This window comes from Motacilla alba, chromosome 11, assembly GCF_015832195.1.
Source record: "Motacilla alba alba isolate MOTALB_02 chromosome 11, Motacilla_alba_V1.0_pri, whole genome shotgun sequence".
Taxonomy (NCBI): domain Eukaryota; kingdom Metazoa; phylum Chordata; class Aves; order Passeriformes; family Motacillidae; genus Motacilla; species Motacilla alba.
Window position 1 is genome coordinate 1,972,837 of NC_052026.1, and position 25,534 is coordinate 1,998,370.

The window sequence follows — 25,534 nt, forward strand, 5'->3', positions numbered from 1 at the left end:
CTTGCATCATTTGTCTCCACTGAAACTAAATCCTCCTTGTGGGAAAAGCCCAGCTGGGACCCAGACTCTTCTTCCTTCCACCAGTTCGCAACCCAGCCTGGTTCAAAACTGAGCAATGCAAAACTTCCCCCTGCACCGAGCCAGGTCTGGCCTCACCCTGCAGAGCTCAGGGTAGCAACTGCCCAGGAAGTTTCATAAATGTCTCCAGTCTCACATGGAGAGCAGCCCAACGAGCTGTGTAACCTGACAGTGGGCATAGGTAAATCTCTGGAGAAAAGAGCTCATCTGAAGCACAACTCTCCTTGGAAATTCCTCTGGGAGGCTGTCCTTCCCTTCCTCTTGTTTGCGAGGTTACACTCCTAGTCCTCTTGTGCTTAATGAGCCACTTCAGAAGGCTTTGTCCTTGTTCAGGTGCAAGGAACATGAGGAGCAAGCTCAATTCAGCTTTCAGAAAATATAAAATATTTGGGAAAGAGACAGGTGTGCTTCATCACCCCCAGAAAAACAAACATGTGCCAAGAATAGCAGCAAAGGGGGCTATAAAAGAACTCTTGACTGAGGCCTTAAAACAGATTTTTTTTTTTGACAAGCCAGAGATGCACTTCACCCATGTTCCCTAAGAGACCCAAGGACTGAAAAACTGCTGCTCTGAGTAAGCAGAAGTGGACAGTCAAGGTGGGCTTCTCAAGCTCTGGGCCCAGCCTTTTTTCTTCCCAGCATTACCTTTGTCTTTGCCTTTTTGCTCCATGGCAGCCTTGGTGCAGAGCTCCCGGGCAGAGAGCCCCGCCTGGCTCTCATCGTTGGCCATGGCCTCTTTCACCACGGTGTCAATGGACAAGTGAGCAGCGTCGTAATACTGACACAGGCCTGCTGCTATCTCTGTCTTTCCTGAGAGAGAGAGGAGGACTGCTTGGTGACACTGGCACAGGAGGCACTACAGGACAGGCCCTGGAAAAACCTCCAACAAGATTTGAAGGTTAAAAGGACAGTGGGAAAGCAAGTGTCCCTCTAGGGGAGGTCCTGAGGGAGGCAGCTGCAGCATGGGTATGAGCTCTGAATTCTAGAGACAAGAGGATCATCTCCACCTCCCGTTCAGCTGAGGACTTTGCCTTAAGCACCATGGCCCACCAGGATGCCTTCCTCCTGCTTGCCTCTCTCCCTGCAGCCCTGGGCTGCAGCTCACATACCTGCCCGGGGTGGCCCATGGACGATGACAACAATCCCTCGGTGCTGCTCTGCTTCACGCCTCCCTGAAGACGGGTCAGTGCCCAGGTGGCGCATGACAGCCCGAGAGACAGGAGTCCCTGTCACTTTGACCATAGGCTCAGGATAGAATGTGACAGCCCTGTGATATGCTGCAGTGCAAAACCAGGGGGAAAAGTCAGCCTCCTGCCTACCTCTGATCCTCCTCATCCTCCCCATTTCCTCAGATCCCAGGAAAGGAGACTTGGTGAAAGCAAGATGAGCTTGTTCTTTTGTTGCTAGGATGGTGCAAATATAAGACAGCCAGTGATATTAGACCTGGTCCCACTGGCTGAGGAACTCATCCAGTCCTAGTCTTTGTGGCTAAGGGACACAAGGGTATATCCTGATTATTTCCCCAGTCTGTGGCAGGCAGATAGGAGCTTGCTTTGGCTACACTCAGGGTTGGAAAAGGATGCCACAGCCCTTCAGCCAAGAGTTCCTCCACCAAGCTGGGGAACAGGCAGCTGCTAAAAGCATGGGCTTTCCCTGGAGAGCAAGGTGACAGAGAGTTCAGGGTCGATGGACTGGAGTCCCTGCTGTGACCACAGTCAAAACAGACACTGCCAAACCCTCACTGTTTTTCTGACCTGGTGTTGCCTTGCCCATGGCATTGGCCTCAGCCTCAGCCCTGGCCTTGGCCTCTGCCTGTTGAGCCTTCAGCCTCTTCTGTGCTTTATAGTCCTCCCTCACCTCTGGGGGCAGCATCTCACCCATGGCACGTGGAGGCATTAAAGAGCTCTTTTGGTACTCAGACCCCACTGCCATCCGCAGGATCTGTGTGTGGAGGGAAGAGAAGCCATATGCAAGATTATTTTTCTTGCCTTTCATCACATAGACTCAACAAACCCATTTTCTGTCTCCTCCCTTCCTTCCAACAACACAAACTATTTAGTTTAGGTACTCCCACAGCATGTCAGCAGAGCTGACGTTACCCTGGGGATTGCCTCCATCTCCCTGGCACAAGCCTGGGACTGCTGCAGTGCTGTGAAGCTTGGGCAGCATGTACATGGGGACCAGACCTGCCTTCTCACCTTCTCCTCTTGAAGGTACTTCTCATCAAAATCCAGTGAATAAAACTCAATAGGGAAGTTGCATGGGTTCTTCACCACCACTGTGGCCTCCACCCCATCGCTGCCCACCAGCACCCATCCCATCTTTAGTGCTGGGGGGTTGAACTCCAACCGTGGCTCCAGACCTTGTCCTGAGAGGTGCAGCTTTAAGCGATTGCTGCTCCCAAAAATGTTAAGCTCCAACTCATTCCTGTAAGACCTCTGAAAAGAGAAAAGTGCAGGAAACTCATCCATAAAATCCCAGGTGACAGGACCCCAAATACAACAAGGTCAGGGTGTTATCAGTCCCTCCAAGGTGAATGGAAACCAGATATTTACTTATGCTAGGGACTAGAACATCTGTAGTAGTCTGGGTGTGAGTAACCAGGATGAATCCTGGTGTGCACTGTAACTGGGTATTTGGGTATCAGATGGATGTACAATGGACTGTCAGACATTTTCACCTAGTCATGCAGGAGTGCAATGCTCATGGGAAGGGCCCTCAGGGTTACAGTGTCCAGACACAGTCCTGGCACTGCTGCATCAGGCAAATGCCAGCTCCAGGGGAGAGGCAAATGAGCTCTTGCTAGCCAGAAATAAGGGTCATCTTCTCTGCTTAGTGTTTAGCTCTGGTCCAAGCCAGACACAAGATGGTTACATTTCTTGAACAATTAAAAGGTCCCTGGGACTGTTTGTGGGCACAGAAGCACTTGTGTCCATGCTGGTACACGCTGCCAGCTTCTGAGACCCAGCGGCCACAGGCAAACCACTTTTGGGAACGCTCCATCCTTTATAAGTTGAATCCCCAGCTGCACGGCAATGTGCAGGCAGGCCAGAGCCCCAGGGACTGCTGGCAGCACACCACTACAGGTGATTGTCCTGGCGTGCCCAGGAAGGTGTGTGGTGGCTGTTTGGTCTGTCAGTTCTGGAGCAGGATGAGCCATTCCAGGATTTTCCTCTGCAAGTGTGCAGGTGCTGTGCACCGAGTGTCACAGCTGCAAATACAGCCAGGCAAGGGGGAGGCTGAGGGGAGTTGGGCACATCCCCCCATGTGCCGAGAGGCAGCCTCAGAGCCCTGGTGCTCTCTGTGCAAGCTCCCTGTGGGCATTTCAAAGCACATCTCATGGGAGTGCTCTCTGGGGTGAACTGAGCCACGCAGAGTACGGGGCTTGCAGAAAGCTCCCTGTGAAGGCAGAGCTCCTACCACACTCTCTGCACCAGGCCCTCGTTTCCAGATAGCCCTGACAGGCCTCCTGGGCTGACACCTGCCAATCTTACCTCCTCCTTGGGTGTAAATTGGATTTGCAGATTTTGCCACCTTCCTGCACAAAGGGTTCCTTTGGAGGGCATCACTTCAAAGGGACAGTGCTCATCCTCCACCGCCTGCTGCTTCTGACGTACAGTTTTGTTCTGGGCACAGAAACCAATCGTGTAAGGTCGTCTCATGCTCTGAGATGCTGACACAATGCTGAGAGCACCCGTAGCCAAACCAAGTGTGGCCCCCATAGCCCAGAGCTGGAGGGAAAATGTGTAGACAGGGCAGGCAGATAGGGAACTACTGTCCTCAGAGGAGGAGGAATGGGTGAAGATGGCAGAAAAGCAAAGCATCTGCTGATGGAACAGGTCCAGGCAAACCAGCCTTGATCTAGACCCTCAGAAGCTTCCTCAAACACTCTGTAGACCCAAGTGCTCAGGTCTACAGAAGCAGAAAGGGCAAGAGTCACAAAGAAAACCCAGTCAAGAAGTTACGTGTTCAATGTCGCCTGTCCTTTACCTTCAGAACAGGCTTGATGGACCATCTGCAGGGTACTCGGAACCAGTTGTAGAGCTGGATTGTCTCAACCTTGCACTGCCCAACGACGATAGCAGGGAAGTGCAGAGTGTTCTTGGAGAGTTCGACTGACAGTTCAGACACAGTGGCATGGAGACGGATGTTATATGTGGGGCCTTTTGTCACCTGAAAAAGGACAGAGAATTCAGTGGAGGGTGCAGGTGACATCTGCTGCTGTGGCCAGCCTGCTGCCTGCCCCAAGAACTGTGGTACCTCTATGGGCAGCAGCACATCCACGTCACCCCGTGGCCGCCGGGCACTTTCAAAGCGCACGTCAAACATCTTGGTGTAGCTGTGGGACAAGCCCTGCACCTGGTCCAGGTTCATGCTGAAACCTTGAAGAGATGAACACAAAGCAGCTGAGATGCATGAGAAACATGAAATGTGTCATAAGCATCCTAAGGCCTTACAGGTGTCCTGGCTGAGAGGTCTGGGGAAAACCCCACACCAGGTGCTGTGACCTGGACAAAAACTTAAGAGTGCACCTGAACACCCCTCAGACACAGTGAGCCACTGTGTGATGGAAGTGCAGCCTCTCCTCAAGGCCTCTTTTGGAAGCCTCTTTTGATCCACCAGGGGATCTCACAGGCTGCTTCCTCAATAAAGGCTGAATACCGGTGCTGTGACAGTGTGAACGCCAAACAAAGCACTTCCAAAACACAGCAGACCCCACTGGTTGGCAAAATAAGCCCACAGAGTGCCCAAAGAAACTTGCTGCTCGTGGGAGGCAAGGGTGGAAGATGCTGAGAGGTGACCAGGGTGATGAGCCCATCTGGCCTCTGCACAGGAGCATTAGGGCAGTCACAGGCAGGCCAGGTCCCTGGGCATGGCTGGCCAGGAGGGTTCTGCCTCTAAAGCTCGCAGCAGCAGCACTGAGAAGAAAAAGCTCAGGAACCTCCCCAGGTTCAGGGGCTTAAGCTAATCTGTCTGAGACACCTCCTTCAAGGCCACAGGAAGTGTCTCCAGCACTGCTTACCTGTGTCCTGCAGGACAGATTCCTTGACCTGGAAGGACACTGGGATCTGCCCAGGGTTGGTGATCTCCAGAGTGCTTCTCTCAGTGTAACCCTTACGGACAGTGCCCATGTCCAGGACGTACTCGGGCAGCTCAACTCTGCAAGGAGGATTAAGGACAGTCCTTAAACCACAGCCTGGCTACACATCCAAGTGGATGGAGGATACAAATACAATGGCTATTTCTTTATTCACTGCTGTAAAAACTCAGCTCAAGCCCATGAAACCCATGGCCTGACCAGGAGGAGTGCAGGTCCTAGGTTTTATCAGCTACTAATGATACCTGAAAATAAAATTAGTTTAAAATGGACACTGGCCACAGCTCCTCTGCCAAGAAAACCCGGTCTGAGTACACTAGGTCTCCACTGGTCTCAATGAAACTGCTTAGTCTGGTGTACAGCCTGAGCCTGAAATTGCTTTGGGGCCTAGGAACAAGATTTGCCTGCACAGGAGCTCTTCATTGCTCTGCAGCCAGATCACATGATCTGTTTCTGCAGAGCATCTTCTTCCTGCTCTGTGCTGCATCATGATGGTGCAAAGGGATGGACCAAGTTACCTAGATAAGCCCTGCCACCCCACCAGGGTTCAAGCCATCTGATTTTGGGTTTTACAGGGTTTGCTGACACATGCAGTTCCCTTCTCCTTTTGTTTAGTGTGCTCTGTTAGCTGGAACCAAGACATCAGCTGGGAGTTGTCTCTTTCAGAGCTAGTCAGCAGGGACAGAATTTACGCTGTCTGGAAGGGCTTGAAGGTCTGCACTGGGTCCCCCAGCTCTAGGGACAGAACCCCACACCTGTGGGGAGCTGAGCAGGCCAAAGCTCAGCGTGGTGCTGGGGAAGGGAGGACACTCCGCTGCTCGCATGCAGCGTGTCACAGCCACTGGGACCAGACCCTTTCTGGAGTCCAGGCTATTCCCAGCTCTGCAGAAACAAGGAGCTCTCAGGAGAAGGGGATGTGGCTGGGTGTTCCCCATGGGGCACGTGGAGATGGGGATGGGAGTCCCTACTCACTTGACAAGGCTCTGGCACAGCTCCTTGTCAGGGAACCCGCTCTTCGGGGGATGGGATGTGAGCTTTTCCTGCAGCTCCAAAGCAGCCTCCTCTATCAGCATCCTCACCATGTCTGTCTGCAGCTGAGTGTCTGGCTGAGGAAAGGGAAGACAGTGTCTGGTTAGCAAAGATCCTTCCCAAAGCCCAGCTTGCACCTGAGAAAGGATCCCACCCTGCTCTTGCTGGGGTCTTCCTGTCTGGCTGCTCAGTGTCTGTGACACCTCCTGCTCTCTTGGCCAGGACCTCATCTCCAGGGAAGTAACTCCAGCATCTCTGCCTGCCCAGACACTGTTAGCAAAGCTGATCTGGCCAGGCAGACAGACAAGCCAGGAACCTGCCAGAGCTCCAGATACTTGCCTGCCCCAGCCAGTACCAAGGCAGCTTGGACAGAAGCTGTCTTGAAAGGGAACTGGGACCAAGCTGGTGCCTCTTGGAGATGAGCACCAGCAGCAGAGCTCCAGGGCACAACCAGGCAGCCACTGTTAAGGTCTGTAAATCTGGCAGGGCTTGGGTTGGGACCAATGAACTCCCCAGCAATGACCTGCATCTCCTTCAAAGCACCATCAACTCCATCCTTTGAGCATGGCCTTCAGGATCTCTCCCTGGGGTAGCCAGGAAGCTGGTGTAGCCCCAGAGGAGACCATGACCAGACTGGCAGCCCTAGGGGCAATGCTGAGGTGACACATAGTCCTAAGTGGGCAGGGAGGTCCCAGGTGCCATCAGAGCACTGGGGAGCTGCTGGGGGCTGCAAGGGGCTCAGATGACATGGAGAGGGTGGCATGTGCCAAATGGGGCTGCAGCTGTTCTTACTACAGTGACAGAGCCAGGCACGCAGGGCTTCAGGTTCCGAGTCTTTGGAATCAGATTCTTTGGGGTCTGAGTCACCAGGGTCTGAGAATTCAAGGCCTCGGTCTTCGGGCTCTGAGTCTTCTTCTGAACAACTATATTATTCCTCTGTCTGTATTGTTCCAGGGGCTTTACAAGCTGTGTCAGAAGCTTATCATATTTTTCATTTCCTGAAGGAAGAAAACATCCACAAAGAGAAGTGTGAGCAAAGTGCCAGTCCCATTGAAGCTGGGAAGTCCCTGCCTCCCAACACTGCTTTCTTCCAGGAAGGAATCCCTCAAACCATCTATGGAAAGTGGGTGCTGCTGCTCCTCTCTGAATCCTCATGTTAACTCCCACCCATCTCCCTCTCCACTGAGGAGCAGCTCATCCCCTGCAACGTCACGCAAATCCAACCCTTCCAGAAGCCCTGCCAGCCTCTCTTACAGCTTTCCCAAGCCTTTCAGCCTAGCCGTCATCCTTCAGGACCCTGCCAGATGTGCTAGCAAGCTCTGTGGGATGGTTCCTGGGACAAAGTCCACATGGGATCCTCTGCTCAAGACTCATAAAGCAACCAGAGGGCTTGATTTGGTCTGGGAGTCCTGCAACCCTCCAGGCTTGGTGGGGGTTGGCACGAGCTGCCCTGTGGGCATATGGTAGGGAACAAAACCAGAGGGGCCCTTGCTGGGGGCAGACAGGCAGTGCCCACCTTTGATGTTCCAGGGCAGGTTCACACAGATCATGGGAAAGGATGCTTCTCCTTTCAGGCAGATATTTTCCGGGTCCAGGTCACCCACTTTAAGCTGGTAAGTCCTGCTGAAGGCTCCTGGTAATCCTGGCATGTAAGAGAATTCCAGCACCTGCTTCACGCCAGGGGCAATGGAGCCCTGCAGGGACAGGAGAAGAGGGAGGGAATGCATCAGAGTGTTTGATGAGGGATGGCTCAGGAGACAGACAGGCTGAGGAGACAGGTTCTCATCTAGAAGAAACCATCAGACCACATCACCTTAGTGATAAACATATTACAGAGTTGGCTTTCACAACTGTTAGAGTAAATACTATGTGTTTTATAATGTTGACTTTTTTAAAAGAAGTTTTGCTGAAGTTTAGAGTTCTTTTAATGTGAATGTTGTGTTGTGATACCAATGTTGGTGAACAGTTGTAATATTAACATTTAACCAATGAAGGAATGGAATCCTGTTGAATGTGTTGAAAAGTAACAAATGAACAGGACTAGGACAACAGCACATGCTCCACAAAGGTGGGGCAGAGGAGGAACTATGTTAGAATATTTCAATATGTATAAGCATTTGTAGATAGGGATTAGGCTGATGCAATACCCAGGGTATATAAGTGGTGTTGCTGTGTTGACTGGTATGTGCCTATGGCTAAGCACCCTAGCCAAGCACCCAGTGCCGTTACTTCTGCTTTGCTGACTTTGTCCCCTGTTGTCTCTTATTAAATTTTCTTTAAATTTTAACTGAGGAGTGGCCTTCGTTCTCACACCTTCTTGTTGCAGTGTGTTTTATTATATATTATTATTCCAAATGGTTTGTTCTGTTTCCCCCCTATACAGTTGGTTTACCCTTACGTTGTATCCTCCCACCTCCCGTGTCCAACCTACCCTGAACCAGACTTTTTGCCCAGAATGTTTGATGTTCCTCCTCCCCACAGCTGTCAATCCCTCCTCATACCCATCCCTTTTTTCCAGAGAGTTCCCTGTCATTTTTGTATCCTTCAAAGTCCCATTGGCTTGTTGGCTCTGTTCCCCTCCCCCTGGTTCTCTCTATTGGTTAGAAGGTTGTAAACCCCATCTTGTGTTCCTCCTCAAGTTTCCCCCAATAGGTTGAAGGTTTGTGCCCGCCCCTTGAGCCTACCCCATATATACGTTCCTGCAGAAAGTGGGATTTTTGTTTTCTGTGCCTGCGCTGTGTTCAGAGTGTGGAGCCCATACAGAAGACCTCTCACCTTCCCCCGTGCTGGATTACACACCAGTGCTGTGGAGCGTTCTCCCCCAGCTAAGCTGAACCTTGGATATTAAACTTCTGGGATTCAGCACACTGCTTGGCCTAGTGCTGTGGAGCTAGCAGGGTTGAGACCAGCACTGTGTCACCTTCTACCTTCCTTGTGCCCAGAAGGCTGAGCCTGTCACCCCAGGTTGCCGTGTGTCCTCCCCAGGGCTCATAAGGCTGCAGCCCCAGCACAGCCCGATGTGAGCAGAGCTCTGCTGCTGATGGGGTTTGCCCTCAGCCAGCAAGAGCCCCCCTCATTTAAAAAAGGCTCTTCTGCTGCCGCTGTGGAAGGGAAGTCCCCGCACTAAGCAGGACCAGCAGCTCCTGTCATCCCTTGTAGGAGACAGGCATGAAGAAATGGGGAAGCCAATCGGCTTCCTCTTCCCACTGCAAGGAGGGACAAAGGCAGGAGTGCTGCTTCGGCTCAAAGACATCCAGGCAGGACTGAGAAGCTTGGACAGCGGTGGGATGCTGCTAATTTTTCTCCCTGCTCTTCTAGTCCCACTGCTCCCTGGCCCCCTCACTGTCCCACAAAGCCACTGCACAGCAACAAAGCTGGAGGAGGCAGGGAGCAGCGAGCCTACGTAAGGGGTATGTGATCACACAGCCTGGGTAAGGTGACCCTCAGAAACACTCCAGTGCCAGCACAGCCAGAGTGACTCTGAGCAGACAATTAAATTTTTAGTTATGCCACAACATACATTATAAATCCATTTTCTGACATGGGGTGAATAATTATTGTAGGGGCTGTAGACGTGCTGCGAGCCTTAACACATCCCATGTGTAAAGGAGATCGCTAGGAGAAAACGCAGGCAGGCTCCTTGTCTGGGGGGCTGCAAGAGACCTCCCCCCTGGAGGCGGGCAGACCCCGAAGCCCGGGTAAATTCTGCCCGTCTGACCGACAGTCTTCCTAAAAGGGCTGAGATTTGGGAGGAATCGTAGCATGTACAAGGAGTTAACACTGCCAGTTTTTCCCTGCCGTTTTTTGTTGGGCTGGGAGCACCCGCAGGGTCCGGTTCCCTGCAGAGCCACTTCTTCCCTGTCTGTCAGCGCTGCTGTCGCCGCTTCCCCGCTCGCCAGGGCAACCCAGTGCTCCGCTGCTTCCCCGAGGGAGCAGCCGTCGCAGCCCGACCGTGACAAGCCGCGGCTGCTGAGCCCGGCCCGGTGTTTGCCCTGTGACAGCAGAGCCGCCCACCAGCCAAGGCCGTGGGGGAGTCTGCCAGGAGAGCACTTGTTTGACCTTCTCTGCCCCCAGCAGAAATGGCTTACAGGCCCTGTCTCTCTCATGGCTGGGTTTGGGTCTTTCCCCTCCGACTTTTTTCCCCCTTCCCCACCCCCCCCCCCGACCCCCTTTTTCCCCTTTAACTCTCTCCTGAGCCACCTGACACAGAGCTGGGGTCAGTCACTTGTGCTACTTACAGTGGTGGGCTTGACCAGAAACACACCAGGCAGATGCTGGTCTGCAGGGCTAGGGTTTAGCACCCAGTTGAATTCAATCTTGCCAGTGTTCTCCAGGGTGACCTTTCTGTGATGAATTTCATTAAACATCTGGAGAGAAGGCACAGGAGTGAGAAGTTACAGACCCAGACCTGCTGCTGCGAATCTCCTCCCTCTCTTCTGGGGTTAAAAGCAGACACATCCTGGGAGCAGGGACCAGGGAGGAGATAGGGGCACTTGGGAACCTGGGGAACCCCCAGGCACAGGGCACCTGCACAGGGCCAGGGAGCTCTGGCAGCACACAGAGGTGTGCTAACAGCCATGTGAGGGCCAGCAGTAAATGAAGCAGGAGACACAGGCCCTCTGCACTCTGAGGGGTCACCAACAGCCAGGAGAAACAGAGACAGCACTGAGCCGTTCCAGGAGAAAAGGCACCTGCATGCAAGTAGTGGCAAGCAACACAGATGCAACAAGGGAGTCACACAGGGCAACACAGACACTGCCAGCAGCTGCAAATATCTGTGGGCCTTCAACCGAAAAAGAGCGAAGTGGGGATTATTCTGGGACAGTCTCCCCAGCTGTAGTGACTGGAAGCCCAACTTCTTCCTTTGATTATTGTGTGGACTGAGCAAGAGCTTTAGACAAGAGCATCTCCTTGGAGGTCAGGCTTTAGGAATGGATCAGCAGAGGGATGTCTCAGGGACACGCCCCTCAGAGCATTCCTACTAGGACCCTGCCTGCCCCAGGAGGCAGTGTTAGCTACCCTGAAAAAGGGGCATTCCCAGCATTTTGGAGAGGGTTGGAGATGGCCATTTTAAACCAGTTTGGATGCCAGATGTGTCCCTCAAAGGTTGTACTTCCAAGCCCCAGAGCCAACAAAGAGGCTGGGAAGGAAAGGGAGCCCTGGACCGAGGTGGGCAGGAACCCACCAAGGCAAGGAGCTGTGCCAGGGCACGTGTGTGGTACCTGTAAGCCACAATTGATCTCCCGGGGGCTCAGGGAGTAGCTGACATGTGAGGCCTCCCCAGTCACCACCACCTCGTAGGTGGGGCCTCCCTCCACGTGGCACAGCGCCGTGACATTGGAGATGATGTTGAAGTGGCCAGAGAAGGTGAAGGAGACCTGCTGGCTCTCTCCTGGCTGCAGCACACCTGACAGTGGCAGGATACTGAAAGCCTGGATGGAAGACAGGAGAGATTGAGGTGTTGAGCATGGAAATGGATGCAGAAGAGCATCTCGGAGCAAAGTGCAGCTGTACCTGGAGGGGCCTTTTCTCCAAACACTGCCAGAATCACCCTGATCTCATCCTGCATCCATGCCACTGACCAGTGCAGGGACCATGGGGAAAATCTTCTCCCATACTCAGGGATCAATGCATTAATTAACATACTACATTGAAGTGAACTGGGGTGTTTCCTGGCAGTAGAAATTCTCTCTGATGCACAACTTGCCTTTAAAAAGCTTTTCTTACTGCTTTTAGAAGAGGAGGAGACTCAGAGTGAGAGCTCTTGGAGCTCAGGGAAGGACTCCAGCCCAGCTCATCTGACTCCTGAGGCTTTTCCCCTTTCTCTCTGATATATATGCTGATTTCTCAAGGTGCCTCAGCAAAAGCCCCTGCAAAAATTTCCTATGGACCACCTGATGAGGTCCAAGGGGAGCAATGCCCTCCATAGGTCCTGCACAGCGTCTTGGGCAGCCCTACAACTTGTCCTTTACGGCCTCTCCAACAACCAGTTGCTTGAGCAGCACTTTGTGATGGCCTGGAGGGATGTGAGGCCCCTTGGTGGCCAATGCTGAGGGCCACCAGTGGGGCTGGCAGCTCCAGCCCTGCTTGCCACACTGACAATGTGCAAGTGAGACAGATTCCCTCTTACCTCCTCTGCTTCGAGGGGAGTGTGCAGTACATCCATGGAGGATGTGATTCCTACCAACCCTAGTGGGATGTAATACCCTCCAGGAGTTTGTGGCGGCACCTGAAAAACAAGTCATTTTCTGTGCTAGGAGGAAGAGACAGACACTTTGCAAAGTCTCAGTTGGTAAGACAGCTTCAGGGCCACCACTGCAATACCAGCTGTCGAGTGAAAGCAGAGACCTGGGAACAGGTAGTCTGGCTGGGTTGGGAAGAGGGTACAGAGATCAGGACTCATCACAGCTTGCTCTGTCAAGGAAGCTGGAGGTCTTACCATGATGATGCAGATAAAAGCCTCATCTTACATTGTGAAGAAAACAAGGCAAAAAAATCCCACATTCAACAAAGGCCTGAGGATCTGAGCGGGCTTCTCCAAGGAAAATTCTCCTATTTCTCCCTCCCACACACCCCATGTCCAGCCACTGGCCCTGCTGCCCAGCCCACTGTCAGGGCACAAGACAGCAGGGCAGCAAAAAGAGAGATCAGCAGCATGAGCATGACTTGCTGGTGGCAGGCTGGGGAGGCAACACAAGCACTGGCTGTACAAGAAAATCTACCTCTGCTCCTGAAGATTGGGCAAGATCCCGCGACTCTTTCAGGGCTGAGGCTGGCTCCTCCACATTTCTAATCTTGAAGCGTCTCCTTTGAGATGCTGAGGAATCCAAAGAGGGTCTCTTCTCCTTTGGTGGTTGGGGCATGAATTTAGGTGGGTGAAGGTCATATCTGGAATATAACAGAACTATGAACAGGGACCTGCAGTGGGAGGGAGGGACACCTGCACGAGCAGCTCCTGGTCAGGATGCAGCCCCTGGGTGGCTGCTGGCACATTGAACTGAGGAATGGTTTGATCCAGCCCTTCCCAATCCAGGCTGGAGCAGGTCTGTTCTAAAGGCAGCCCAGGGATGACACTGAGGTAGCCGTGGTGCAGCAGCTGCAACTGCTTGCATTGAGGAACTACAGAAGACAGGGATTAACACCTTGTGGGGATGCAAAAAGCACAGTGGGAGTGGAAAAGACAGAGAAGGCAAGCAAAAAGATGAGATCTTAGGAACCGAGGGGCAGACCTGGCCACTGATGAGCCAGTGCAGCCGCCTCCAGTGCCCAACGCCTGAAACTCTGCAGCTCCACCAGGTATTTATCAGGAATGTTTCCCTGACACATGTTGGGGGGTTGGTTGACATTTTCCAACACTCCCAGGTGACTCAGGTCACATTCCCCATTTTAAATTGAAGCAGGTGCTCAGGATAACTCTGTGTTTCTAATGCCATGTGAGGGACACAGTTGAGCCATGCCTGCCTGTCACCCTGCAGAGCTGCAAGTGCTCCCCACAGTCAAACATGACCTGAATGCTCCATTCCCAGACAGGCATTCAGGGCCTGTTCCCCAAAGAATCACTGCCTTCAGCTTTGTAGCTTGTTACCTAAGGCTGGGTTTCATTTCTGGCTCTCTCATCATAACCCCCAGAGATCCCCTAATCATCTATTCCACTATCTTTAGTTTTAATGAATGGTTTGAGGCAACTCCCCAGGACCATGGTGCCCAGACAATGACATTTTTCACTCTAAAGCAGAAACTCTCTGGGAGGCAGGGATAGGAGATGATGTGATGAACAAGTCCTGCTGTCAAGCAGTACAGAACCCATAAGGGACATGTTGCAGTGAGGAAAAGTCAAAATGAGTAACAAGTGTCACAAAAAAAAGGGAGTGAAGAATCCAATGTGTCCACTGAAAGCTGACCCATGGGAAAGAAGTTGTCCTGGCAGTAAAGGAGTTGTCTCAGAAAAGAAGGAAAGGGGAGGCTGTTCAGCTGGCTGTCCAGCATAAGCCCAGGCACTAAATAGCTCTTTCTCTGGTGTTGGGACTTTCTGGGCATCCTCCAGCACAATGCAAGGGAGGAAGGCAAGGAGCAGAGAGCAGATCCTGCAGAGAGGACCCATCCCAAAGCAGAGGGGCCACAAGGGTCTCCAGCAGCACTCTGGCAGCTGGGACTAGGAGCCCTTCATCAAGGTGGACATTGCCACAGAGGTCTGAGAAAGCAGCTTTCACCCCAGCTTTCCTTCCCAGGGGAAACCACTGTGGGAGCTATGCAGCACCAAATTGTGGAAAACCCATTCTCTGAGCATCAGCCTGACCACAGCTGATCAGTATTATTTACACAAGAAAAAGTCAGAAGCAGTCTGTCAGTTCCTAGGCAAACAGCTTTCTTCTTTGCCAAGTACAAACAGGACACCAGGAAGAAGAGCTTCAAGGAGAGGGCAAAGGTGCACATACCTCAGCCTGTAAACCTGGCTTTTGGAATGGAATGCCCAGTGGTACTGGACGGGAAGTGGGCTGCAGTTGGTCATCTCCAGAGAACGCACTTCTTCAGTGCCAGCCACGATGCAGCCAAACTCCAGGGTGCTGGGCTGGATTTCGAGATTTGGGAAGTGCACTTCTCCCCGAAGGATGATACGCTCCACAAAAGGATGGCCCCTGACCATGTCTATGTTCAGAACCGTCTCTTTTTTCCAGCTCTTCAAATCCAGTTCATAAGCTGGGTCGAATGAGATGTAGAGATGACAGGTCTCCCCTACATCCACTCTCACGGGCTGCAAGGACATGAGCAGTAATTAATCACCTGTGGGATGACGTCCCAAGGTCTGACAGCATGAAACAGTAAATGCTCAAAGTGACCCCAGCATGGGCTTCTCAGCTCATGGTTCATTTCTCTACAGCAGGGTCTGACTGCAGGCACCACAGTCTAGTCCAGGATTCCCTCAGGCTCCCATTTCTGTGCTCAGCTCCAATACAAGGGGGTGGCTGCTGGGGAGCTGGCATGCTTTCCAGGAGACACCTTTACTGCATGGCTTGCCCACACCCAGTTGTCTGCTCCCCTCTCTTTGTGCCTTAAAGCCAGGATGGATCTTCTCAATTCAGGTAAGATTTTGATTCCTTCAGCAGCTCTGCTGATTCAGCTCAGGCCAGCCCACTGCTGATGCTACAGAATAAACTTCTTGACTCAAGGAGCTCCCAACAGAAAGGCACCACCACATCCCTCCTCTTCAGACCCCACTGGAGGAGTCCAGGGCCGCTCACCTGGCCATCTGGGAGGGGCTGCTGGTCCTTATCACAGACCAGGAATGGCTGCTCCAAGTCCAGCATAAGGTCCAGTGGCAGCAGGCAGGTGTTTTTTAAAGTCAAAGGCTGGTACTGCAGAGTCAGGACATCACTGGGTTTCTATGGAAACAGGAGACAAGGAAAAACAGCCTCAACCAGCCATAGACCTCCTTCTGCTTCTGCTGCATCTCACATTCTTCAGCCCCAGAAGAGCATACATCTCTGTTTACCCTTTCTATTTGTTTCTACCCTTCCAGGAGATTTTTCTTTATAGCAGATGCTTTTCATGTTTAGAAACCACAGCATCATCTGGGGGACAGGGAAACATTGCCACGTACAGATGAGGGAATAGGCTCCTGAGAGGAGGCGGCTGCTTGAACAAAGATCTAAAGCAGAAAGTGAATCCAGACCATTTGTCTTGAGTTTTGTCTTTCTATTGGGCAGAACAGCACTACATGGTGTTCACTCACATACAGTCATTTCTCACAACCTTATTGGCTCTAGCAGCCTCATAAAAGCCTAGGCTCTTTCTTCCTGTCTGTGCATTGTGCCGGGCTTCCTGCATGGTTTAAGAGAAACCAGAGATTTTGGGAAACTAGTTCTGGATGCACTGATATCAAACAGGTGCTGTGCCATAGTGTGCAATAAATCAGTTTGTGTGTGTGGCATCGAGCAGAACCCAGGCAGAATCAGGGAGAGCTGAAAAACTTCTAAATTACATCTGAACTGCCTGTTCCAGGGATTCTGTACTTCACTGGAAGCCTGGAACCAGAGGAGAAGCCAGAAACCAAAGGATGAAACATTTTCTCTTTTTTCAGACAACTTGCAGGAGAGGGAAAGATGATGCTGGAGTTGGGATCCAGAGATTAAAAGGCACCTGCTCTGCCTCAGTGTTATCACTGCAGCTGCAGGATGTTTGGGGGTCCTTTGAAGCAGGTTAGACTTAGGGAAATGCACAGAGCTGTAGTATATAGCTATACCACAAAGCATCCATGCCAACAGCGGAGAAGGCAAAGAGACACAGGAGATGATGGGTTTTTCCTTGTCAGCCTGAGGAATTCACAGGAATCTCCATTTTTCTCCATTTTCCCTGCAGCACTGGTGTACAGACATCACCGTGCCTTGGAGGATCCTCAAAAACCTCCCTTTACAGTGAGCAGAGAAACTGGCATTTCTCTGGAAGTGGCCACGATCCCCCTTGGCAGTGCAGCTGTAACTGCAATTTTACTTTGGGGAAATTAAATACCAGTCTCATCTCTAAAAGCATCTTCACTCACTTTACAAAGTGCCTCAGGAAGGGTAAAGAAGGGCTTTAACACAAGCACACACCCCCCTCAGCCATGCTGTTAAATGCCAGGATGCAATCCAGACTTACCTTGTCCACGCGGAAAGAGAGTTGTCTGGCTGATACTTCTATAGAGGGGTGAATAAACTCGCAAGTAAGGACTGTTTCTATTATCTTCTCTGTCCTGCTGGCTGTCCCACTGACAGCTTCACACATCACATAAGCCTGCACCTCCTGCATGCAAGAGTCACTTGTCACCAGTGGGTGGTGGCAGGGCATCCAGCAAACGCCCTGCATTGGCTCTGCACCCACCACCCACCACAGGCCCTATTCCTGCCACAGAGTTACAGTCACTGCCCCCTTTTCTTCTGTGATGCGGCTTATTTATTCTGTGCTCCATTGTCTGTAACACTGCACCCCAATAACCACAAAAGGCACTTGTGAGAAACCCCCTCCCTTGACATGGCTTTTGTTTTACTCAGTGCTTACCCCAGATAAATCACTTGGCACTTGTTTAATTCACTTTTTTTTTTTTTGGGCTCTTAGTCTAAGCATAACTTATTTCTCTGCCCTTCTTTTCTGACTCAGCATGCAACACTGTTTGCCCCAAAAGAGCAGTATTTCCTTCCACCCCTGCTTTGGGATCAGCACTGGGTTTTGGTAGCTGTGGAATCACAATAAAGCCTTAGCTGGTCCGATGGTGGCCAGCAAGGAAAGCCACTGGTGCTGCCACAGAAACATGGTCTTACGCCAGTTTCTTGAAGGCCTCTGCTCATTTCCCCAGGCAAATGTCAAGGGACTGTGGAACAAGCCCAGGGGAGAGGATTGAGGGTTCCCCAGGCTCAGCCCGTGGCGGGGACCTCACCTGTGGGATGTGGGAGAAGCCTCGCAGCACCATGTCCACAGACTGGCCTGGCTGCAGCTCCATCGACAGTGGCTCCAGCCCAAACACGGGGCTGGCACGTTTGAGGCTCTGGGAATCATCCTCGGGGCTACTGAGGGCTGACGCACTCTGGCCCTCCTCCTCAGGTGGGCTGTAGCATTCCACACTCCAGAAGAGCCGATGGAAACGCTGGCCCCGGTTTGTTACTTTGAACTGATGAATACAGGGAACGAGGCTAGAATAGAAGGCAGGATGGAAAATAGTATGGGAGTAGCTATTTCCCGGGTCATCAGATTGCTCCCAGTGAGCAACCGGAGGTGTTAATAGCTTGGAGACTGTCTACATTTCCAGCTCTTAATGTGGACCAGAAATAGCGTCTGATAAGGTGCCCTTTTGCCGTCATTCTTGCAAAGGGAAATATGTTTATAATGGCAATGTAATATTTGCCAGGTGAGGCTAATAGGAGGTGGTGTTTTCCTCCAAAATTTTTGGTCTGGGGTGATTCATACTGTTACTGCATTTTGTATTGATCTGTGTCTGAAACTGTTAATGAATCTTTGAGATGCTGCCCTTGGGGACCGTGTGTGTGGGGGCATAATTGCAGGCATTTCTAAAAGCCGGCTCAGAGGCAGTTTCTGGATGATCCCAGCAAGCTGGTAAAAATTGTCTGCCTGCTGCAGGAGAGGAAACCAGGAGAGCAGAGCCTCTCTTGTTCTTAGTAGCTTTGGTCTTGCACTGCTAGCCATTTGTAGAAGCTTCATTTTGCTATTAGAAACTGTTTGGAAGTGAACTTTGCAAACTCTGCTGGCAGCAAAAAATCGAGCGAGCTCCTGGGTAGAGCAGGGCAGCAGCAGAGCCCACGACAGCACAAGGAAGCAGCGGCGGCAGCAGTGCCGACCCCGCACAAACCAGAGAGTTTCCATCTGCCTCTGGAACTCTGCTCCTGCCTTCCCGGTGGGGGTTGTCACCCTCCTGTCTCTTTGTTCCCAGGGCCCCTGCTTGCCATTTTGGAAGGGAAGGGTGTGATGCCATCTTCCTTTGGTCCCTCAGCCACACGGAGGGACTGCCTCATCCAGGCGCCATTTCGGGAACCTTTTGTTCTGGGGGAGCCTGCAATCATCACTTGATCAAGTGAGGACATCAGTGTATGAGAACTAAAGTCAATTCAATGGCAATTTAGCAACTGGTTTCCCTGTCAGTAGCTTTTGAGGGTGTCTAACAACTCTCAACTGGCCATCACATGTTTCTAAAGGAATCTCTGCCTTCAGGGAACGAGTCAGGGCTTTGAACACTGAAGAAGATCTTGCCTGAAGGACTACAGCAAAACTGCTCCTTGTGGAGACAGGAGGAGAGGTGGGACTGGAGACATCTCCTACCTGAATTGGTATCCCAAGTTGAGCTCCGGGGCGAATGGTTTGTCTATGACAATTGTGGTGCCAGTGCCCAAAGCCACCAGCCCGAAGGCGGTCCAAAGGCTGTTCCCAATGAACAGCCGGACAGGGTTAGCAAAAAGCCCGGTGTCATCCAGGGTTGCTGTGACAGTCACAGGCACCTCACCCCTAGCAGGGATCACTCCCTCTTTGGGTTCAATGGCATAGCAGTGGGGTTTGCGAGGCTGTAAGACAAGCAAAATAAGCATTTAGGATGGAAACTATACACCCTGGTGTCTTGTGGGATACAAGAAAAGAAAGACTAAAGAGGGGATAATAAAAATCATAAAGGCTTAAAATCCCTAAAATACAGTATTGGGCAACAGCAGAGCTCACACAACCTGTATTTTCCGCTCCTTTAATGGACTCACCTAATTAACCCAGTTTTGCCCAACCCAAGGGATGCTTTTCCTCAGGAGAGTGTTTCTTCCCCAGTGTTTCTCTGGAGTGTGTGCCAAAGAAAGCTGCTTTCTCTCTCCTGGCTTCTCACAAAGGCTCAAGGCCTGAGGAAGCCAGGACTGCTCAAATCCCACTGCAGAAACCACACAGCTGGAGGATACTGCTGAGAGCTTGAAGAATATCTCTGCAAAACCAGTTGTGCAAAACCCCAACACCAAACTATTCTTTCCCAAGGGGTTATCAGTGCTTCATAACATCCCCTAAAGGACTGAAGCCCTCACTTCCCACTGATCATCAGCTGTAGAGAGGTGCCCCAGTGCCCTCTGCTTTGGAAAAGTCACCTCCAAATGCTTACAGCAGAGCAGGAAAGCAGGAAGCAGAAAGAAAACTGGATGCATGTGCTCTGTGGGCATGGCCCACTCTTCCCAAGAACTCTTGTCATCTGGTTTCTCATGGACTTCACGGATTGGGCAAGAGAGCTGGAAGCTGCCCCAAGGAGGGAGGAAAGGCCTTGCACCAGCACAGCTGTAGAGACACAGCTCTGCAGCTCCAGCCCTGGTACAAGCACGTGAAACCCAACCTCTACAGACCATGACCACCCAGCCAAGGTGCATTGCTCCCTGCAGAGGCTGAAAGCAGAACTCCATTGTGGAGTCAGGGAAAGCTCTCCTGGAAAAATTCCTCACTTTAAGGTTACATTTATGCCCCAAACAGCTGGAAAAGCAGCAAGAGGAAAGTTCACACCTCTCCTCCTTGGCCCAGAAGGCTGTGGCTGGACTCTCCCACATGACCTGATGTTTCACCCACAAACACAAACAAGTCCTTAGTACCAGGTTTTAACCAGCTCCACAAGTTCAACACACCCAGCATGAAGAAGAACAAACCTCAAGCCCCTCATAGATCTCCCCCTCCAGCAGACATCCCACCCAGCCCCAGGCCCAGCCCTTCCTGGCTGCACCAGCCCTGCTCCCCCTGCCAGGGGAGCAGCCCCAGCTCCTTCTGCCCTATGCAGCCTCCATGTATTAACCAGCCCTTCCCTGCAGCTGCTCCCCAAAGATGCTCCTCAATGGCACTGAGATCACAGGCTGTGGGGGTGCACAACCCCCACCCTTGTCTTTGTGTGGACAGCCCAGCTGGCTTGACCCACAGGAGGTGTGAGAATTGCCTCCCCACGAGCAGTCCGAGGACAGAGCTCGCACCCTGCTCTCCACTATCAACAGCAGTTTGGCACAAAGCAAATGTAGATGGAACAAGGAAACCACAGTGAAATCCATGCTCTGGGGAACCACAGGTTTCTCTTGATCACGGAGCTCCAAAACTGTGACATGCAAAGCTAAAGACCTTCCATAAAATTAAGGGAGAACTTGTTAACACAATCCAGACTAATTTCTGCTCCAACATCTCTGCACCTGATTTCACTGAGGGGTGCCCCAGCTAAAACCACTCCAGAGCCAGGTTCCTCTTGCCTTGCTCAAATGGAATACTGGAGTATCTTTCCTCCTCTCACACAGGGTGATATGGGAATCTTGCATATAAAAACCAAGTCATGGCTGCTACTGACCAGTCAATTTCCCTGGAAAACAGCCCCACAGATACTCACAATCTCCATCCTGAAGTCTGTAGGGACAAGACTGTCGTTGAAGAGCACAAAACTTCGTGAAGTAGGCTGTAGTGCTGGGATCTTGCCAAACTCTATCAGCCTTGGACTTGGGTAGATTTCTGCCAGCTGTCCAGAGCTCCGTAATTCTGGTCTCTGTTCCAGGAAGCAGGCAAGAAAGATTTCAAAAAACAAAACCAAATCAAACCACAAAAGGGAAAGCTAAAATAGCTTGAACAGCTCATCTCCACTCAAGTTGTTTCTTTAGGGACTGCTTCCACTCTCCAGCTGAAATGCTGGGCTTTTGGGGGAGAAAAAAATTACATATTCACCTCCAAATTAAAAAGGATTAAGGTACAAGAAACTTTCAAACCACAAATTATTGGCCCACAGGTAAAAGCTTCACAAGGAATCTCTAGTTAAGACCAGGCTGACAGTTAAACAGCTGGTTATTCTGGTGGGGAGAAACCCTTCTCTTTAAGGTAAGCAGCCTGATAGTTGAAAGCAACTGTTTTGTCAGACTTCAGGCTCCCTGGCACAGCCTGCACTGCCTGTCCTTCCTGTTCACTGACTGACATGCAGTGCCACAATGGCCCAGGTTCAGATGTTTGGTACCATCCAGGGAATTTGGCATCATCATTTCCATATGTTTTAATATAAGTTAAATCCTTCTCCAACTACTCTTCAAATGCCAGCTTTCCTTTCTTTTACAGAAAGCTCAAGGTTCCCAGAAGTCTTCTGACATCCTCTTCTGTGCACAGAGAGATGACAAGACATTTTAAAATGGATGTTTCCAAAGTTAATAGCATTAAAGATTAATTAACTAAAACAATCCTCGATTCCAGCTTAGACAAACTACATTCTGTGTCAGACACTGAGATTACCACCTGTGAGGCACGAGCTGTTTGTGCCACTGATCCCTCCTGTCCCACAGCAGCCTGTGCCTGTTTACCCCGGAAGAATCCTTGTCTTTGCCCTTTGCCCCCTGCCAGGAGCAGCTGCACAAAGGCACACATCTCCCCTGGCACTCACCAGTGGGTTTCTCTCATCCCCGAACACGCCAATAAGAACGTTAGTGCAGTGCTTGCCCAGTGTTTGGACTTCGATTGTAACTGGAATCTCTGCAAAGCTGTGAGGCTGGACAATCCCACAGGGTTTGGGGCTGGAGTAAAACACAGGAGAGTCTTTCCTGCGTTCCTGGAAGGGACATATTCAAATGCAACTTTAGAGGGACCTCTGAAGAAACCTTAAACTACTTAAACATCCACTGCAACTTACACACATGTTTAAAAATCCCCAGGACAAAGGTAAAAGGCACAACAAGATGCAAGAATTGTAGGCTTAGCATTGTCAGGGGGTCCTGCAAGGAGGCTGCCAGCACAGGCGTTGGTGTCTGTGGATGCAGCAGCTTTTCACAACCCTCCAAGATCTTCCACAAGAAAACAGCCTGAAGACTAGACTAGAACATAAACTGTTTCCTCAGGAGGTTAAACTGCCTCCTAAAGTTTACATTCAGGTAGGATCCTGTTCTCAGCAGATCTTTAAGACTGAATAGAAATGAGCAAGGTCTTATCCAAACCCTTTTTTTCCCTAATAATCTCCTCAATAATATTTGACAGGAGGAGGTGGATGCGATGCCAAACCTGGGGAATCAGCCCGTAGCAGCCAGGAAGGTCGGTGTCATTTGCCACGAGGAACTTCCTCTGGTACGGCACCTTCAGCTGGCACTCATCGTATAGCAGGATTTCAGGGCACACTCGCAGCTTAGGAACGAGACATCTGGGCAAAGAGATGACCCCAAGGGAATCAGAGCTACTGAGGGAATGGAGAACGTTGACCCCCCAAAGATTGTGAAATGGAGCATAACACACTTGTCACGATCAAACAGACATTTAACAGCCCTACAGTGATAAATTGCCTCCTAAGTCTTCCCACCCCAGCATGTCTTGTCAAGGAGGGGCAAACCCTGAGAGGCAGCACCCAGAGGCTGCCAAGTGCCCCATGCAGAGAGAGCACTTTGTCCCACAGCTGCCTCAGCCACTCCTTTACCCAAGAAGCTTGCAAGGACTCCTGTCACAGTCCCAGTGATCCATAAGCTCTGGGGGAGCCTTCCCAACAAGGATCAGTGCTCACTAAGGCTCAAGGAACATACAACTCTAGTGTCTCAGTAAAATTGACTCCCTCCTCTCCCATGGTGCTGTTGCCCTGCCTGAGAACTCAGCTGTTTGCCCCAGCCTTGGAGGCCACGAGACACCACCTGCCCTACAGAGTGGCTGATCAGCCCCTCCCAGGTCCTGTAGTCCCTTGGTCCTTCACTCCAGCTCCATGCACTGCCTGTCCCCTTGCTTGACAAGTTCCACTTGCTTTACAGAATGGCAGCCCAGGCACTGCCTGCATGGCTCTGCCTGGGAGAGAAAACAGCACCAGGGAACTACATCCCTCTTGTCATTAAACTGACGCCCACAGCACCATAGCAGGATGGAATTCTGCTGCAGCAAGAACGACTTTTCTGTACAAGTCTGAGAACATTAAAGCTCAAAATGGGAAGCAGAGGGAGGGAGAAAAACTAGAGCTGACCTGCCACATCAAGGTCTGTTTTCCCCTCATAAGATCTTGCCCTCACCACTCTTGCTGTGAGCCACTTTCCCCTGTCACACGCTCTCATTAACAGAACCAGACCCTGACTCTCAGCAGGCTGCTTGGTGTGTCCCAAACCAATGCACAGTGCTCACAACCCAGCACAACTCCACCTCTTGCAGGAAGAAGAGGAGGCCCTCTGGAATTTGTTCCACCTCAAGCACCAAAACTCAGGCCAATATATTTTATCATCCCTGGTCCCTTTAGAAAAGGCCCAGGACCATGCTGGGCTGTGAGCAGGGGTGCTTTTCACCACAGGCTGCTTCCCAAGCACTGCTGTTCTCATGTCCAGCTGGCACAACATGAGGTCATTAAGCAGCACTTCTCCTTGGCAGCTGCAGCCAGCAAACCCTGGGCAAGGCAGTGCCTGGGGGAGGCCAGGCAAGGGCTGGTACCTGGCTGTGATGACCAATGATGCTGCTCCCTTGCCAATACCCTCCACGTCCACCACCATTTTCCGGTAGAAATTCATCACAGTGTTGGAACACAGGGTCACCTGGTGGAAGAGAAGAACAGTAAATTTTTCCTTACAAAAGCTCATTACCCACGTGTGATATCCTCCAGCTCTTGTTTCATGGTAAGGAAGGGGCAGATTTTGCCTTCATTCTTCTGCTGGTCCATGCACAGTCTCTGAGAGTAGCAAAAGCCTTCTGGCAGTACCAGATTTGTTAAATGCACCTTGCTATCAGGGCATAGGTCAGCTACATTAAAACATTAGTCTAAAGCTCTATGCACCACTGGATTCAAATTAAGGGGCCAATTTTTCATCTGACTACAATGACATAAATGCAGAGCAAATCTGACTTGAACAGAATGAGTTCAGCTTTACAGCAGGAAGCTGAGGGTGAAGTGTGGCCCAGCAGGTGCTGGCATGCAGTGTTTTGTCTCCACTGGAGATCCCTGCAGTGAACACAAATCATTCTGCTCCTCAGGAGAGGAGAAATGAGACCAAAAATAAAAGTGAATTGCTTTATACAATGACATTTCTAACAGCCACCTTCTGTCCTCATCCTTGCTCTGCCCACTTGCAATCACAGAAATTGCTCTCAAAACCACAAGAATGGCTTCAGTACTTGACCATATGGTATGTGACCCCAGCGTATGATTTTGGAAAAAAAACAGTGCTCCTTGAGGAACATCCCGAGTAACCCAGCGAGCAGAGGCCTCACACCAGTGCAGATCTCCCACTCACACCATGCTCAAAGCTGGCACCAGAGCTAAAGCCCTCCCACACTCCAGTGAAGCTTCAGCTCTGGTGCTGAAGCGTCTGTGGCTGGACTCTTCCCGTACCTCGATATCCTGGTGTCCCTGGGGGAGGATGGTCCCGTGGCTGGGATTCATTGTAAACTCCCTGGGCTCCACATAAAAATGAATTCCATTCCTCCAGGCTGGGTCACTGTCGTTGCGTATTTGATCAATGCTGTCAACAGCAGGCTGCGTGCCATCGTCCGACATGCGGAGCTTGAACGTCAGAGGCTCCGGGGAGATGTTAGTGAGGCGACAGCTCTGCGTGTAGGGAAAGCCTGGCAAAGGACACAAATATCCATTTAGGCACCCACTATGGCATGACTCCTGGTGTGAATATCCTGGCAGGATGAAAGTGTGATTGGAGTTTAGCTCTTTATTATCTGAACTACAGCTCGCCGAGAAGCTGCGTGAGGAATCAGTCGTCACTTAGTTCCCTTTGACACTGATTCCAGACTGCAGGCCTGAAAATGCCCATTCCTAGCCCTGCTGAACTTTGCAAGCTTCTCTCTTTCTGATGGGGAGGAGCTCCCTCCCCTGCCTCAAACCAGCACCAGTTATCTCTTGGTGATGAGTGTGCACCCAGACCGAGC

General features: G+C 51.3%; 1 protein-coding gene across 1 annotated transcript in view; it reads right to left on the minus strand.

Annotated features, from left to right (window-relative positions):
- The window catches only part of LOC119705754 (hydrocephalus-inducing protein-like), a 65,490-nt gene that overhangs the window by 21,107 nt on the left and 18,849 nt on the right, over nt 1-25,534 (minus strand). The window contains exons 11-34 of the mRNA XM_038148527.1: nt 24,987-25,219; nt 24,092-24,192; nt 22,703-22,838; nt 22,092-22,256; nt 21,063-21,215; nt 19,010-19,248; nt 17,616-17,868; nt 16,841-16,984; nt 15,445-15,585; nt 14,589-14,957; nt 12,336-12,434; nt 11,428-11,637; nt 10,444-10,572; nt 7,722-7,899; nt 6,998-7,203; nt 6,149-6,282; nt 5,102-5,238; nt 4,339-4,460; nt 4,069-4,251; nt 3,573-3,704; nt 2,277-2,516; nt 1,833-2,019; nt 1,188-1,355; nt 724-888 (exon numbers count right to left, since the gene is read on the minus strand). Coding sequence (XP_038004455.1) covers nt 724-888; nt 1,188-1,355; nt 1,833-2,019; nt 2,277-2,516; nt 3,573-3,704; nt 4,069-4,251; nt 4,339-4,460; nt 5,102-5,238; nt 6,149-6,282; nt 6,998-7,203; nt 7,722-7,899; nt 10,444-10,572; nt 11,428-11,637; nt 12,336-12,434; nt 14,589-14,957; nt 15,445-15,585; nt 16,841-16,984; nt 17,616-17,868; nt 19,010-19,248; nt 21,063-21,215; nt 22,092-22,256; nt 22,703-22,838; nt 24,092-24,192; nt 24,987-25,219 — 4,224 coding nt within the window. The remainder of the gene's footprint in view (nt 1-723; nt 889-1,187; nt 1,356-1,832; nt 2,020-2,276; nt 2,517-3,572; nt 3,705-4,068; nt 4,252-4,338; nt 4,461-5,101; nt 5,239-6,148; nt 6,283-6,997; nt 7,204-7,721; nt 7,900-10,443; nt 10,573-11,427; nt 11,638-12,335; nt 12,435-14,588; nt 14,958-15,444; nt 15,586-16,840; nt 16,985-17,615; nt 17,869-19,009; nt 19,249-21,062; nt 21,216-22,091; nt 22,257-22,702; nt 22,839-24,091; nt 24,193-24,986; nt 25,220-25,534) is intronic.